Source organism: Chlorocebus sabaeus, chromosome 8, assembly GCF_047675955.1.
Source record: "Chlorocebus sabaeus isolate Y175 chromosome 8, mChlSab1.0.hap1, whole genome shotgun sequence".
Lineage (NCBI taxonomy): Eukaryota > Metazoa > Chordata > Mammalia > Primates > Cercopithecidae > Chlorocebus > Chlorocebus sabaeus.
This window is the reverse complement of record NC_132911.1, coordinates 101,720,857-101,736,482: the sequence shown is the minus strand read 5'-3', so window position 1 is coordinate 101,736,482 and position 15,626 is coordinate 101,720,857. Positions and strand designations below refer to the sequence as shown.

Sequence of the window (15,626 nt, the reverse complement as noted above, 5' to 3'; positions counted from 1 at the left end):
CCGGGCGACAGAGCAAGACTCTGTCTCAAAAAAAAAAAAGTTTCAGTCTAAATACTGTTTTTGTAACTTCAGCTCCCTAAAGAGTTCTAGTAGAACCTAGTATTTGCAGGTTAAATTCACAAGTCATTATGTTGGGGATAGGGCATTCATGTCGTCTCAGGGTCTGAACGTCATGGAACGTTAGCCGATTGCTAGAGTGGAGTCATAATGACTGAGCTAGCACCACCTCCTTCTAACAGTTCATTTCTCATTTCTCAAGAACCAAGGGATCATTAAATGAATCAGTGGTGACACTGGGAACACTGAGATCGAGGACGGCTAAACCCTGGTACACAGTCCAGTCTGTTTGTCACAGGAGTTGGCCATACCAGAGCCTGCATGGGCCTGTGTTAGCAGGCAACAATCCCCAGCTTCAACTTCCTCGTGCTGGGCTCGACTCACCATCATGAAACTCTCCCAATCCCAGATATGGGTGCCTGCCGTCAGTCATCCAGTCCTATCTATGGCCACCCGCTTCTTAGTATCCCCTACAAAAACAGGAGCTGCTGATCTGACTTCCAACTTGTAGGACATTGATGGTGCTGCAATGATGAGTGGTCAGGTCACTACACCTAAAAGTCAGAAACTCAGACTCTACCTCTCTCTTATACCATGGGGTATAATCTGAGCCTGGCCACTTCTGTCCCTCAGAGGGATACCTCATAATTATGCTGGCCCCATAATTTAGACTAATGTAACAATTTAGAGAGGTGTTGAAGGCTTGGCTTAGGCTTCGGATCTAAGCCACATACTCCAAACTTTCCCCTTTTCCAGAATGTTTTAGAATAGAGTATCCAAATTGGCTTGGGTGTTTAAAAAAAAAAAAAGTTGTACTAAGATGCTCTTTTAATTGATAACTCTTTAGCCAACTCCTGATCAAGCAATGCTTTCATTCCCTCTGACCATATGAATCCTGAAAACCCAGGGCATGCTACAAGCTCAAAGCAGTTAGAACACTTGTGTTTTAAACACCTGTGGCCAGGCGCGGTGGCTGTAATCCCAGCACTTTGGGAGGCCAAGGCGGGCAGATCACGAGGTCAGGAGATCGAGACCATCCTGGCTAACACGGTGAAACCCTGTCTCTACTAAAGAATACAAAAAATTAGCCAGGTGTGGTGGCGGGCGCCTGTAGTCCCAGCTACTCCGGAGGCTGAGGTAGGAGAATGGCGTGAACCCGGGAGGCGGAGCTTGCAGTGAGCCAAGATTGCGCCACTGCACTCCAGCCTGGGTGACGGAGCAAGACTCCATCTCAAAAAATAAAAAAAATAAAAATAAAACACCTGTACATGCCTCGCAATGGCTGACTTGTACGCTGATAAAGCAGCCTTGGTGGAACACATGGGCTCTAGGACACCTGTGTACTTCTTCCATTGACTGAGATGTATTTTTATAAACATTGGTTCTCAAAGTGTGGTCTGTGAACCAACTGCATCAACTATCACTTGAGAACTTGTCAGTAATGCCCATTCTCAGGCTGCATCCCAGACCTACTGATCAGAAGCTCTGGGAGTGGGACCCGGGAATATGCGTTTCAGCAAGCCCTCCAGGTGATTCTGAGGCATGCTAACATTTGAGAGCCATTGTTAGAGGCAAGGTTACTTTTGTTTCCCAACCTGTATATGTCATTTGTACATGTTATTGTAAGTAATTTAAATATTATAAAAACTGGGCTGGGGCCAGACGTGGTGGCTCAAGCCTGTAATCCCAGCACTTTGAGAGGCCAAGGCAGGCGGATCACAAGGTCAGGAGTTCAAGACCAGCCTGTCCAACGTGGTGAAATCCTGTCTCTACTAAAAATACAAAATTAGCTGGGCGTGGTGGCAGATGCCTGTAATCCCAGTTACTCAGGAGGCTGAAGCAGGACAATCATTTGAATCTGGGAGTTGGAGGTTGCAGTGAGCTGAGATTGCACCACTGCACTCCAGCCTGGGCGACAATGCGAGACTACACCTCAAAAAAAAAAAAAAAAAAAAACTGGGCGGCTCACACCTGTAATCCCAACACTTTGGGAGGCCAAGGCAGTGGATCGCTTGAGTCCAGGAGCTCAAGACCAGCCTGGCCAACATGGTGAAACCCCGTCTCTACTAAAAATACAAAAATTCGCCAGGTATGATGGTGGGCACCTATTGTTGCAGTCACTTTGGAGGCTGAGGTGGGAGGATTGCTTGAGCCCGGGAGGCGGAGGTTGCAATGAGCTGAGATTGTCCCACTGCACTCCAGCCTGGGTGACAGAGTGAAACTCTGTCTCAAAATAAATAAGTAAATAAATAAAATAAAAACCAATAAAACATAAGCACTAAAAGAAATTGAGATTTTAAAAATAAAAATTATGTTGAAAGCTTTGGAAAAAATTAAAGCAATTTGCTAACCAAAATTGCTATAGAACCAGGCATGGATGAAATAAATGTAAAACATTGGGAAATTTTCCACTAAAATTTACAAGAGTTCTGCTGTTAGATTGCTTTACAGATGTCTTGAAATCCTTGCTCCAATTTAAAGGAACCAAAACTAAAAAATGATAGACAATACCTTATGGGTATGGTTTATGCAAAAAATATTTTTATATAATCCCAGCACTTTGGAAGGCCGAGGCAGGCAGACTGCTTGAGCCCAGGGGTTCGAGACCAGCCTGGGATATATAGCAAGACCCCATCTCTACAAAAAATACAAAAATTAGCTGGACGTGGTGGTGTGCACCTGTGGTCCCAGCTACTCGGGAGGCTGAGGTGGGAGGATTGCTTGAGTTTGGGAGATTGAGGCTGCAGTGAACCAAGACCACGCCACTGCACTCCAATCTAGGCAATAGAATTATACCCTGTCTCAAAAAAAAAAAAAAAAAAAAAAAAAAAAAAAAAAAAAAAAAAGATTTGTAAATATATTTTTTCTTCAACTTACAATTAGTATTTTTTAAAAGCATAAAAGTGATTTTTACTAAGTATACGTTTATGTGTTTTAAACAAAAATAAAATGACTAGCATGGGTTTGCACATGTAGTTTTTTAGGATTCCCCTTTCTGAATGATATTTTCCATTAATTCAGCTAACCACAGGCCCAATTCATGGGATAAGAGAGCTTCTCTGGATCTTGACTCTCATGTTTTTGCTCTTTGTGTATACAGATCTCTGGGGAACTAAGGGGGAGGATGTGATTGGCAAGGCAGGATTCACACATTCCTGGGTCCCAAGTCTCTGGTCTATAGAACTCCAAGGTGTCAAATCTCATCTCAGTTTGAGATCCACCCACTGATGCACTGCTACTCTTCTGGAGACAGCAGATGAGACCATCAGCGCAGCGGTTAGACATGGAAGAACCCCCTGCCACGCACATGAATCTAACAGTTTGTTAAGGCCAAGAGAGTTCTAGTGCATTCAGCTCTAATGTTATTTGCCAAGTGGTTTGGGTTCTTTGCACAACTTCCTTGGTTGCAAAATTGTACTCATAAAAAGAGAGGTCAAGATTAGGGAGCCAGATGTATGGAGGTGACCTCGTGCGTAACTCAATGATGGCTCTATTGTTTCAAGTTCTCATCTACTTCAACAAAATCTGTTCTCAGTCATTTATGCCTGAAATTTCTCCACTCTTGTTTACAAATGGAAAGAGTAATTCCCCAGCTGTAGCTCTTTAGCCCTCCAGATCACAAGTGCTAAGATCCCAGAGTCAGAAGTCAGTCTTGCCACATTCATTCTCTGCCCAATGTGTGAGAAATCACTCCACTGTCTCTAAGAATACATGATACCTTGCTGCCAGTAATAAAACCCTAAAATCAATGATTTCTGATTTATAAGCTGGTCCAATTCTAAGGTTTTCTCAGCAGGACTCAGTCTGCAAGGGTATGGCATTAGCAGAAACAGGATACTTTAGAGAGGAGCACTTGGATTTTAATGTTTTTTGATAACAAAGTAAGAAAAACCAAATTTGTCATTTAGAGAAATGGTAGAACCAATTTACTTGCTGAGCATACATTAGACACACACACGCAGTCAGACTCACAAAACCTCTCCTCTGCACGGCATAACTGGAATTCCAAATGCAGGATTTAAAATCCAGAGAAAATTTCTTTTCTTTTCCTTCTGTCTTCCTTTTTTTTTTTTTTTTTTTTTTTTTTTTTTGAGACAGGGTCTCATTCTGTCACCCAGGCTGAAATGCAGTGGCACAATCACGACTCACTGCAACCTCGGCCCCCCAGACTCAAGCCATCCTCCCACCTCAGCCTCCCAAATAGCCGGGACTACATGCATGTCCCACAATGCCTGGCCAATTTCTTTATATATTTTTGGTAGAGATGGGGTTTGGCCATTAGCTGGGAGTGGTGGCACACACCTCCTTGGGCTCAAGCAATTCTCCCACCTCAGCCTCCTGAATAGCTGGGCCTACAGGTGTGTGCCACCACCCCCAGCTACTTTTTGTTATTTTTGTAGATACAGGGTTTCACCATGTTGACCAGGCTGGTCTCAAACCTGAGCTCAAGAGATCTGCCCGCCTCGGCATCCCAAAGTGCTGGGATTACAGGCTTGAGCCACCTTTTAAATAAACAAAAATGACTTTATAATTTAAAAATCAGTCAATGGGGAAAATATTTTTTATAAAACATGAATACATGAGACTGCAATCAACCTCAGTCAGTGCTTCAAGAAAAATGTATTTCAAGTCCAGTCTGTGAAAGATGAAAAGTACAAGTGGTTCTGCCCTCAAGGGTTTACAATCTGCCTGCGTAGATAAGATGCAAACAGGACCAAAGTTCCCCCAAAATAAAAGGCAGTTTGTAAACACCAGGTAAGTAAGTACAGCAGAAAATTCATGTTCAGAGATCAAGATAAAGGGTCTTTGAAAAATAGTTTTGGATGGCAATGAATGTGACTTTAGTGGCAGCTGATGAATTATAAATTCAGGGACTCCACTAAAGCAAAGGAGGTTCTTAGTCAGCAATCCACCGTTGAATATGGAAATAAATTCAGGACTGCCAATGGTGAAATGAGCTCTCAGGGAGTTGGAACTCTGGTGCTGGAATTGAGCGTTCCACTTACTCAAACGTGTGGAAATCTATACAAAAATGCTGAGTCCATGACTAAGAACTGAATTTTCATGCAGGTCACAGTAATAATTCAGGGATGAATCAAAGTGAAACTGGCCCAATTGTCCCACAGAACTGATGTTTACGGTTTATTTTGAATAAACATAGAAATTTACCTTTCCAGTCTTGAAACTTGAGAAAATTACATTTGTTTTATCTGAGAACCCTTCTCAAGAAACAAACCATCAGGCCTCCCTGACAGTATCAAGGAGCTGAAACTTACTAGATCACTGCGTCTGCACAATGACATGCCAGACCCCTCACCATTTATGATTGCCTAACCAACCACCTGCTGCGTGTTGACCAACTCCTCTTCCATACTCCTCCCTAATTCCTGTTTTCCCCCATATGGTTATAATACATTTATTCCCTGTTATATAAACCCCTGATTTTTATTTTATTTTATTCTGAGGCAGGGTCTTACTCTGTCATCCAAGCTGGAATGCAGTGTTGCAATCATGGGTCACTGCAGCCTCAACCTCCCAGACTCAAGCAGTCTTCCCTCCTGAGTAGCTGGGACTACAGGTGTGCACCACCACACCCAGCTGATTTTTTTTATTCTTTTCAGAGACAGGAGTCTCACTATATTGTCTACGCGGGTCTCAAACTCTTGATCTCAAGTGATCCTCCCACCTTGCCTCTCAAAGTGCTGGAATTACATGCATAAGCCATCACATCCAGCCTAAGCCCCAATTTTAGTCAGTCAGGGAGATGGATTTGAGACTGATCTCCCATCTTCTTGGCACCTGATTGAAGCCTTCTTTCCTGGTAATACTTGTTGTCTCCGTGATTGGCTTTCTATGCAACAAGCAAAAGGACCTAGACTGAACCCCTAATGTTTTGGTAACAAAAGAAGTACTAGAACCACTGCTATGAAAGTGTTGAAACTGAAAACCTACCGCATAAATTCACTAGTAGCTGTGAGGTAGGAGGCAGGACTTGACTCCAGAGGCGGGGTGGAGACATCAGACCAGATTGAGAACTAGCTAAAACAGGGCTGGGGTGAAGGCAGTCTTCAATCAGACAGGTCCACCAGTGTGCCATGTCAATTTACTATTGCTATGGCAACACCTGGGAGTTACCATCCCTTTCTGTGGCAATGACCCAATGATTACTACCCCTTCCCTAGGAAGTTCTGCATAAACCTCCCCTTAATCTGCATGCAAGTGAAAGTGGGTATAAATATGACTGCAAAACTGCCTAAGCTTCTATTTTCTGCCTACAGGGTAGCCCTGCTCTGCAAGAGCAGTCACGGAGCTATAACACTGCCTCTTCAATAAAGCTGTTTTCTTCTACCTCTGGCTTGCCCTTGAATTCTTTCTTGGGCAAAGCCAAGAACCCAGGTAGGCTAAGCTCCACTTTGGGACGTGCCTGCCCTGCATCAGCTGGACATGCTTAACTTCTACCAAATTTCTTTAAATAAATAGTTTGAACCTGCTGCCCACACTTTCTCATCACCCACTCCCTGACTCTTGAAATCTGCCCTTTACCCATCCCCCCTTTGCCATTATCAATGGCCTCCTGGTCACCCTTGTGTTCCTCAAGCCTAACAAAGTCCCTGGCAGAGTTCTGAAATGTTTGCAGAGGTGAATCTGTGACTCAAGTTGATGGCTTTTTCTCTAAGTCCTGTTACCTTTGGCCATGCTGGAGCATGACATTAATATTGATCTGGCCAAGAAATTATCTTCCTGTCATGTTCCACGATTCTTCTGTCTCTCCGCCAGCCTTAAGCTATTTCCTCATGAATATTTTTCCTGCCCCCACTTCCTGCTTCCTACATGTGGCTGCAATCCAAGGTTCAGTCCTTCACTCTCTTCTCGCTCCATACTTCACTATATACAGGAAATTATGATAATAGGTGTTGTAATAATGATGCTAAGTTCCTAGAGTATACTGGGAACATCAATCACTATTTTATTTAATCCCATAAAAACTTACAATGTAGATATTATTATTCTACATTATGGGTGAGGAAAATAAGGCTCAGAAATTAAAGACTTAAAGACATATGCTTAGTGATATGGTCTGGATGTTTGTGTCCTCCCAATCTCACATTGAAATGTGATCCCCCCGAGGTCAGGAGCTACAGACCATCCTGGCTAACATGGTGAAACCCCATCTCTACTAAAATTACAAAAAAATTAGCTGGGCGTGGTGGCGGGCACCTGTAGTCCCAGCTACTTGGGAGGTTGAGGCAGGAGAATGGCATGAACTCGGGACGTGGAGCTTGCAGTGAGCCGAGATTGTGCCACTGCACTCCAGGGTGACAGAGCGAGACTCTGTCTCCAAAAAAAAAAAAAAAGGAAAGAAAGAAAAGAAATGTGATCCCCTATGTTAGAAGTGGACCCTGGTAGGAAGTATTGGATCACAGGGATAGATCCCCCAGGTGGGCTTAGCACCACCTCCTAGGTGATAAGTGAGTTCTTGCTCAGTTAGTTCACATGAGACCTGATTGTTTAAAAGAGTGTGGCACCTCCCCACGCCCCAACTCTCACTCTTGCTCTTGTTATGTGACATACTTGTTCCCCCTTAGGCTTTTGCCTTGATTGAAAACTTTCCCAGGCCCTTACCAGAAGCAGAGGCCAATGCCATGCTTCTTGTACAGCCTGCAGAACTGTGAGCCAATTAAACTTTTTCTTTTTAAAATAAATTACCCAGTCTCAGGTACTCCTTTATAGCAATGCAAGCAGCCTAACACAGAAAACTGGTACTGAGAGTGGGGTGTTGCTATTAACACACTTGAAAGTATGGAAGCAGCTCTGAAACTGGGTAATGGGCAGAGGTCAGATGAGTTTGGAGGGCTTAGAAGAAGACAGGAAGATGAAGGAAAGTTTGGAACTTCTTAGAGACTTGTTAAGTGGTTGTGACCAAAATGCTGATAGATATGGACAGTAAAGGCCAGGCTGATGTGATCTCACATAGAAATGAAGAATCTATTGGGAACTGGAGTAAAGGTCACCAATTTTATGCCTTAGCAAAGATCTTAGCTGTGTTGTGTTCATGCCCTAGGGATCTGTGGAAGTTTGAATTTAAGAGTGATGACCTAAGGTAGCTATCTGGTGGAAGAAATTTCTAAACAGCAAAGCATTCAAGCCTATGATCAGATATGGGAACAAATAAATAAAGTTGGAACTTATATGTAAAAGGGAAGCAGAACGTACAAGCTTGGAAAATTTGCAGCCTAGCCATGTGGCAGAGAAAGAAAAAGCATTTTCGGGAGAGGAATATAAGCAGGCTGTGGAGCAACCACTTGCTAGAGAGATTAGCATAACTAAAAGGGAGTTAAGTGCGAATATCCAAGACAGGGGAAAAAGGCCTCAAAGGCATTTCAGAGATCTTCTAGGCAGCACCCTCCACCCCCATCAAAGGCCCAGAGGCCTACGGGAAAAAAAAAATGGTTTGGGGATCCAGGTCCAGGGCACCACTGCCCTGTGTAGCCTCAGCACACTGCTCCTCACATCCAGGCTGCTCCAGCTCCAGCCATGGCTCACAGGGCCCCAGGTACAGCTTGGGCTGCTGCTCCAGAGAGTACAAGCCACCATAAACCTTAGAGGCTACCATGTGGTGTTAAGTCTGTAGGCACACAGAATGCAGGCATGAAAGAGGATTGGCAGCTTCTCCCTAGACTTCAGAAGATGTCTTGGAAAGCCTGGATGTCCAGGCAGAAGCCTGCTGCAGGGGCGAAGCCTCATAGAGAGACTCTACTAGGTCAGTGCCAAAGGGAAATGTAGGGTTGGAGCTCTCATACAGAGCCCCTACTGGGGCACTGCCTAGTGGAGCTGTGGGAAGGGAACCACCACCCTCCTGACTCGAGAATGGTAGTAGAGCCTCTGGCAGTTTGCAACCTTAGCATGCAAAAGCCATGGGCACCCAACAACCTGTCAGGGCAGCCTCAGGGGCTATACCCTGCAACCACAGGGGCAGAGCCAACCAAGGCCTTGGGGGCCCATCCCTCCCACCAGTATGCCTTGGATGCAGAACATGGAGTCAAAGGAGATTGTTTTGGAGTTTTGAAATGTAATGACTGCCCTGCTGGGTTTCAAAGTTTTATGGGCCTATCACCCTTTCTTTTGGCAAATTTCTCCCTTTTGAAATGAGAACATTTATCCAATGCCTATAACACGTTGTACCTTGGAAGTAAATAACTTTTTTTTTTTAAATCTCACAGGCTCATCGGTGGAAGGCTCTCATCTCTAGATAAAACTTTGGACTTTGGAGTTTGAGACTTTTGAGTTAAGGCTGGAACAAGTTAAGACTTTGGCGAACTATTGCAAAGGCATGATTGTATTTTGAAATGTGAGAAGGACATGAGATATGGGGGGCCAGGAGTCGAATAACATGGTTTGGATGTTTGTTGCCTCCAAATCTGATGCTGAAATGTGATTCCCAATGTTGGAGGTGGGGCTTAGTGGGAAGTATTGGATCACAGCAGTGGATCCCTCATTAATGGCTTAGTGTCATCATCTTGGTGATGAGTGATTTCTCACTCAGTTAGTTCATGTGAGATTTGGTTGGTCTTAAAACAGTGTGTCACCTCCCCCCAACTCTTGTTCCTGCTCTCACCATGTGACATTGCCTGCTTCCCCGTCACCTTCTTCCATGATTGGAAGTTTCCTGAGGCCCTCACCAGAAGCAGATGCTGGCACTAGGCTTCCTATACAGCCTGCAGAATCATGAGCTAATTAAACCTTTTCTTTTAGCTAATCTCAGGTATTCCTTTTATAGCAATGCAAATGGCCTAACACACCTAGCAAATAGCAGAGTTGGGATTTCAGCTCAGGTAGCACTGTTTTAAAGGTCCAGATGCCCTCAAAACAAATGAACCAACACATAAATATTTAAAATAGAAAATAACTGAAAATTCAGAAATAAACTATGCTGCTTCCTGACTGCAGCATTGACTCTAACCTCTCTCTGTCATGTTAATGCTGAGTTTTCTGCTTCCTCTTGACATATTCTTGTGGTGTCTGACCTGAATTCAAATTTCACCTTGTCTATGATTACTAATTATCACCCCAACTTTTTTTTTTTTTTTGAGACAAGGTCTTCCTCTGTTGCCCAGGCTACTGTGCAGTGGCACTATCATGGCTCATTATAGTCTCAACATCCTGGGCTCAAGCAATCCTCCCACTTGAGCCTCTTGAGTAGCCGGGACTTCAGGTATGCACCACCATGCCCAGCTAATTTCTTAATTTTTTTGTAGATATGGGCCTTGCTTTGTTGCCCAGGCCTGTCTAGAACTCCTGGTCTCAAGGAATTCTCCCACCTTGGCCTCACAAAATCCTAGGTTTACAGGCATGAGCCACCACACTTGGCCTTATCTATTTGAAAATCTATTCCATCACTCTTCTATCACTGTTGCCATCACTCTCAGAGTCATGGAAACTCAAGATCATGGAGTCTTTTTTTTTTTTTTTTTTGAGGTAAGGTCTCGCTCTGTTGCCTAGGCTGGAGTAAAGTGGTGTGAACATGACTCACTGTAGCCTTGATCTCCTGGACTCAAGCAATCCTCCCACCTCAGCCTCCCAAGTAGCTGGAACCACAGGCATGTGCCAACATGTTTGGCTAATTTTTTTTTTTTTTTTTTTTGAGACGGAGTTTTGCTCTTGTTGCCCAGGCTGGAGTGCAATGGCACAACCTTGGCTCGCTGCAACCTCTGCCTCCCGGGTTCAAGTGATTCTCCTGCCTCAGCCTCTAGAGTAACTGGGACTACAGATGACCACCACCATGCCTGACCAATTTTGTATTTTTTTTTTTTTTAGTAGAGCTGGGTTTCCTCATGTTGGCCAGGCTGGTCACAAACTCCTGACCTCAGGTGATCTGCTTGCCTCAGCCTCCCAAAGTGTTGGGATTACAGGCGTAAGCCACCACATCCAGTCATGCCCAGCTAATTTTTTTAGTTTTTGGTAGAGATGAGGTCTCACCATGTGGCCCAGGTTGGTCTTGAACTCCTGGGCTCAAGCAATCCTCCTACCTAGGCCTCCCAAAGTACTAGGATTACAGACATGAGCCACAGTACCTGGCCTAGAGTTACTTTTGACTTTTCCTTGTTCCGTTTATGTATAGCACCTCCTTTCATTCCTCACTGTCTCCCTCTCCTTTCCTACAGTCACACCTCGAATCCTGGCTGGCTCCTGTCCTCTCTCACCTGATAACTGCCACAGTCTCCTATCTGGTCTTCCCACTTCTTGCCATCCTTCTCCTGGAATACACCCTGCGGTTTCCCATGAGGTTACACTTCCTAAAAATGAAGTTTTGCATTTGTCACCCAAATATAAACCTTTCGGTGGCTCTTCTTCAGAGATAAAATCTAGGCTTTACATCTGATTCTCAAAGCCCTGAACAATCCAGTTCCTTCTGCTGTCTTCAACTTCATCTCTACTTCATGCATACAGGAATTCTCTGCTGAGCTTAACAGTTTAAGCCAAAATTGGACAGCCTTACCTAGGGTGATTATGTAATTTATCATCCAAACTGGAACCCCTTTCAAAGCGAAAAGATGTGCCATCAAGAAATGAGGTCAGCTGGGTAAGAAATGGGGTCGGCCGGGTGCAGTGGCTTATGCCTGTAATCCCTGCACTTAAGGAGGCCGAGGCAGGTGACTTCCTTGAGCTCAGGAGTTCAAGACCAGCCTGGGCAACACAGCGAGACCCCATCTCTACCAAAAATACAAAAAATTTGCCAGACGTGTGGTATGCACCTGCGGTCCCAGCTACTTGGGAGTCTGAGGTGGGAGGATCGTGTGAGCCTAGGGGGCGGAGATTGCAGTGAGCCAAGGTCACGCCACTGCACTCCAGTCTAGGTGACAGAGTGAGACCCTGTCTAAAAATAAAAAGAAATGGCATCAAGTGAGGTGGCTCACACCTGTAATCCCAACACTTGGGAGGCCTAAAGTAGGAGGATCACTTGAGCCTAGGAGATTGAGACCAGCCTAGACAATGTACAGAGACTCTGTCTCTAAAAAAAAATAAATTAGCCGGGCACAGTGGTGCACACACATGGTCCCAGCTACTCAGGAGGCTGAGGTGGGACTATCACTTGAGCCCAGGCGATCGAGGCTGTGATCATGGCCTGGGCAACAGAGCAAGACTCAAAAAAAAAGAAAAAAAAAAAAATTGGTCCACAGGACATAAACTGGTATTGTCCTGTATTAACTGGGAGGTATGATCACTCTGTTCTTAATGTTACCTTGCCATCTATATACAGGCCACCTCAGATCAGCTACTAATGGAATATGTCCAGAGTCCTCACCAGTCTCTTCTCTCCTCTAAATTTTCTGCTTTAAGTCTGGTATCTGGAGTCTCTATCTTTGATAAGCCCCTTCCAGCCCTCAGGTTAAGCCACCTGGTTAGCTTTCAGTTTGGCCTTCTCACTATAACAGACTCTCCCTCTGACCTACCAGCTCCCAGGAGCTGGCCCTGCCCCTCCCAGGCCAGCCTTAGCTCTAACGCTTGAAGAGCATTGCCACCTCCACTGCCCTTCATATCTCCCCCTGCCTTGGACATTTGTCCAATTGCCACCCTTCCTTCCACACTCAGATCTTCCAGCCTAGCGGTTAGGATGTCTCTTTCTGACCTTCTGTGGCCTCTATTTTCTCTATCATTTGCTTTGCACTCACCATAGCCCTATTGAGCAGCAAATAACCTTGTGGGATTTCGTTTGGAGTCCCTAAGAAAGGCTACTGGCAACAAAGGTCCTGGCTGCTTAATCATCTCACTCCCAGCCTGTAACAGATCGGGTGCTTGGTGAATCACTACAAAGGGCATTGGGGAAAGGTGGTAAGGCTGGTGATGCTAGGATCATCTGACGGAGGAGACCTGGGTTGCAATGGGATGCAGTCTCTCCCATTTTCCCACTCTTCGGATTGGATCCCCTCTGAGAAAATGCAGACATTCTTACACGCAAACAAGCAGCCGCAGAGAAACACCCATCTCTAATAAACAGCACACCAAAGCTCTCTGGCAATGACAGCATCTACCCTCTCATGCATGTAGCTCTTCAATAAATGTCAAATCCCAAAAATTACAGCAAAATCTTCAGAGATACAAAGGTTCTCTACTACACATGGGCAAGCAGGTAATTATTTGGAAACACTGAGAGAAATGGGTTTTTCAGTGGCCTCCAGTTTCCCATGGGTCAAGGTGGGCTTCCTGCCCCATCTATTCCCTGTGTCCAAGCAAGCCCTGTGTTCTACTGCCCCTCCCCTTGTCCTAATCAACCAATTACCCTCATCCTGTTTCCTGAAGCTCCTCCACCCGCCTAACTCACAATGGCTTGATTTCCTCCTGACCGCACAGCACTCAGAGTTTCTACCCAGTTAACAAACAGTGGGGCAGAGGCAGGCGGGGAAAGCAGGTTATAAAACAAAATAGACAGTGTGACCTCATTTTGTTAAATCTTTACAAAATATTTTTTGTTTGTTTGAGATGAGTCTTGCTCTGTTGCCCAGGCTGGAGTGCAGTGGCACAATCTCAGCTCACTGCAAAATCCGCCTCCTGGGTTCAAGTGATTCTCCTGCCTCACTCTCCCAAGTAGCTGAAACTACAGGGGCATGCCACCAGGCCCAGCTAATTTTTGTATTTTTAGTAGAGATGAGGTTTCACCATATTGGCCAGGGTAGTCTCAAACTCCTGACCTCAAGTGATCTGCCTGCCTCGGCCTCCCATAGTACTGGGATTACAGACGTGAGCCATCGCGCCTGGCCAACAAAATGTTTTAAAGTAGATATTTATATGGAGAAAGTCTGGTAGAAAATACAATAACCTATTAATAGTGATTTTTCTCATCTGTTTAAGTTTTTCTATGAATGGGTATTACTTGCATAATAAAAATTAATGAAGCAAAAATAACCATAGGTATATATGTTGGCCTCTTTTTTGCTAGTGGTAGTGGGTGTGGTACCCTGCCACTCTATCATGACCACCACCAGCAGATTAAGAAGAAAAACAACCCTAAGGCCCAGGAGACCAGCTGCATTTGTGGCCCTCTGATGAGAGTCAGAGGCAAAGGTTGCCTTCATTCCTATCAGTGTGTAAAAACAAACCTGCCAATTGCAGGCTACCACCTATGCTATTGGTTTGTTGTTGTTTTGTTTTGTTTTTGCCTTCCATATCCCTAGCCAAGAATTAAGGTGTGCTGGGAAATGCAAATTCTATGTGCAAAAAAAATAAGCATACCTTGTTTGTGAGAAGCAAAATAAAATAGGGCCCTGAAAACAACAGAACACGGAAGACAAAATGCAGGGTTTAGCAGAAAATTTACATTCCACTTTTGATGTCAGTCAAGTTCTTTTCCTTCTAGATTTTCTGCCTCATAAGTATTCAGTTCAGTTTATGAAACACCTACTATCCGCCAGGCACTGTTTGTTGGTATAAGGAGGAATGAGGCCATGTTCAGTTGCAAAGGCTTTGTAGACAAACGGGGGATGTCTGCAGCATCAAGCACTGCCCTTGAGCCTCATTACCTGGGCTTGTGTTTGAGGCTACTGCTAGGCTCCTCTGACCACGCTATCTGATTACGCTGAGCCCATATGGCTGGGCTCTTCCACCTGGAAGTCACTTTGGCCTCTCACTGAGCTACAGGTGACATTAGGGAGGAAAGCTGCCTGTTGTCTTTGAGGTGTCACTCAGCAACCCACCCAAGTAAATTTCATACATAACACATGAGCTCTACGTAAGTCAGGCCATTCCAAACATACCCTCCAAAGTTGAAGAAAATCCACCCGATCCTTTTCAAGAGACGCAGTAACACACAGTTACATTTGCATGGATTACCATACGTGTTCCTTTTACTGGAGACCCAGAATGAGAAAACACTGACCTTAGCCATAAATGAAGCTTTTAAAGTTCAAATTCTGCCTAAAAACTACACCAAACAACTGAGCACTTTGTGGAAACCCAAAGGCGAGGAAATGAATATGTGGGAGGTACATGTGAGTCTCCCCTCCTCCTCACCATGCTTAACTTGTCCTTCCCCACCAAGCCCAGCTGGAGGGATACTCACCCACACAGCTCTTCCCATCCTCAGCCAGGGCGTAGCCACTGTAACACTGGCAGACGAAGGAGCCCGGCACATTCACACAGAGCTGCCCACAGTTGTGGTCCTCCATGGCACACAGATCCTGGACTGAGGCAAAGTCACGCTGTTAGAACACAACGTTAGGCACACCTGAGAACGCCTCCAGCCCAGGGTGAGGCAACAAGCAGCTCCAGAGCCCTCACCAAAGTAACTTTTAAAAACATTATAGGATTCGATATGTGATCATAGTAGAAAATTTGGAAAGCATTAAAAAACAGATAAAACAAAATTCACCTGTAATCCCCCTACCTGTAATCCCCCCACCCAGAGGCAACCACTGTTAACATTTCGGTGAGTTTTCTTTCCAGGTGATTTCTTCGTGTATATAAAAACACATTTTTCAGTCAGGTGCAGCGGCTCACGCCTGTAATCCCAGCACTATGGGAGGCCGAGGTGGGTGGATCACTTGAGGTCAGGAGTTGGAGACCAGCCTGGCCAA

The 15,626-nt window shown here is 44.9% G+C and overlaps 1 protein-coding gene across 4 annotated transcripts in view; it reads right to left on the bottom strand.

Moving 5' to 3' along the window:
• Positions 1 to 15,626, bottom strand: part of MATN2 (matrilin 2) — a 168,349-nt gene that overhangs the window by 59,581 nt on the left and 93,142 nt on the right. For 3 of the 4 annotated variants that reach the window (XM_073018239.1, XM_008001170.3, XM_073018237.1), the window contains exon 5: positions 15,113 to 15,235. The exons of the other annotated variant lie outside the window; for it this stretch is intronic. In XM_073018239.1, coding sequence (XP_072874340.1) covers positions 15,113 to 15,235 — 123 coding nt within the window. The remainder of the gene's footprint in view (positions 1 to 15,112; positions 15,236 to 15,626) is intronic. 4 annotated transcript variants of the gene reach the window in all.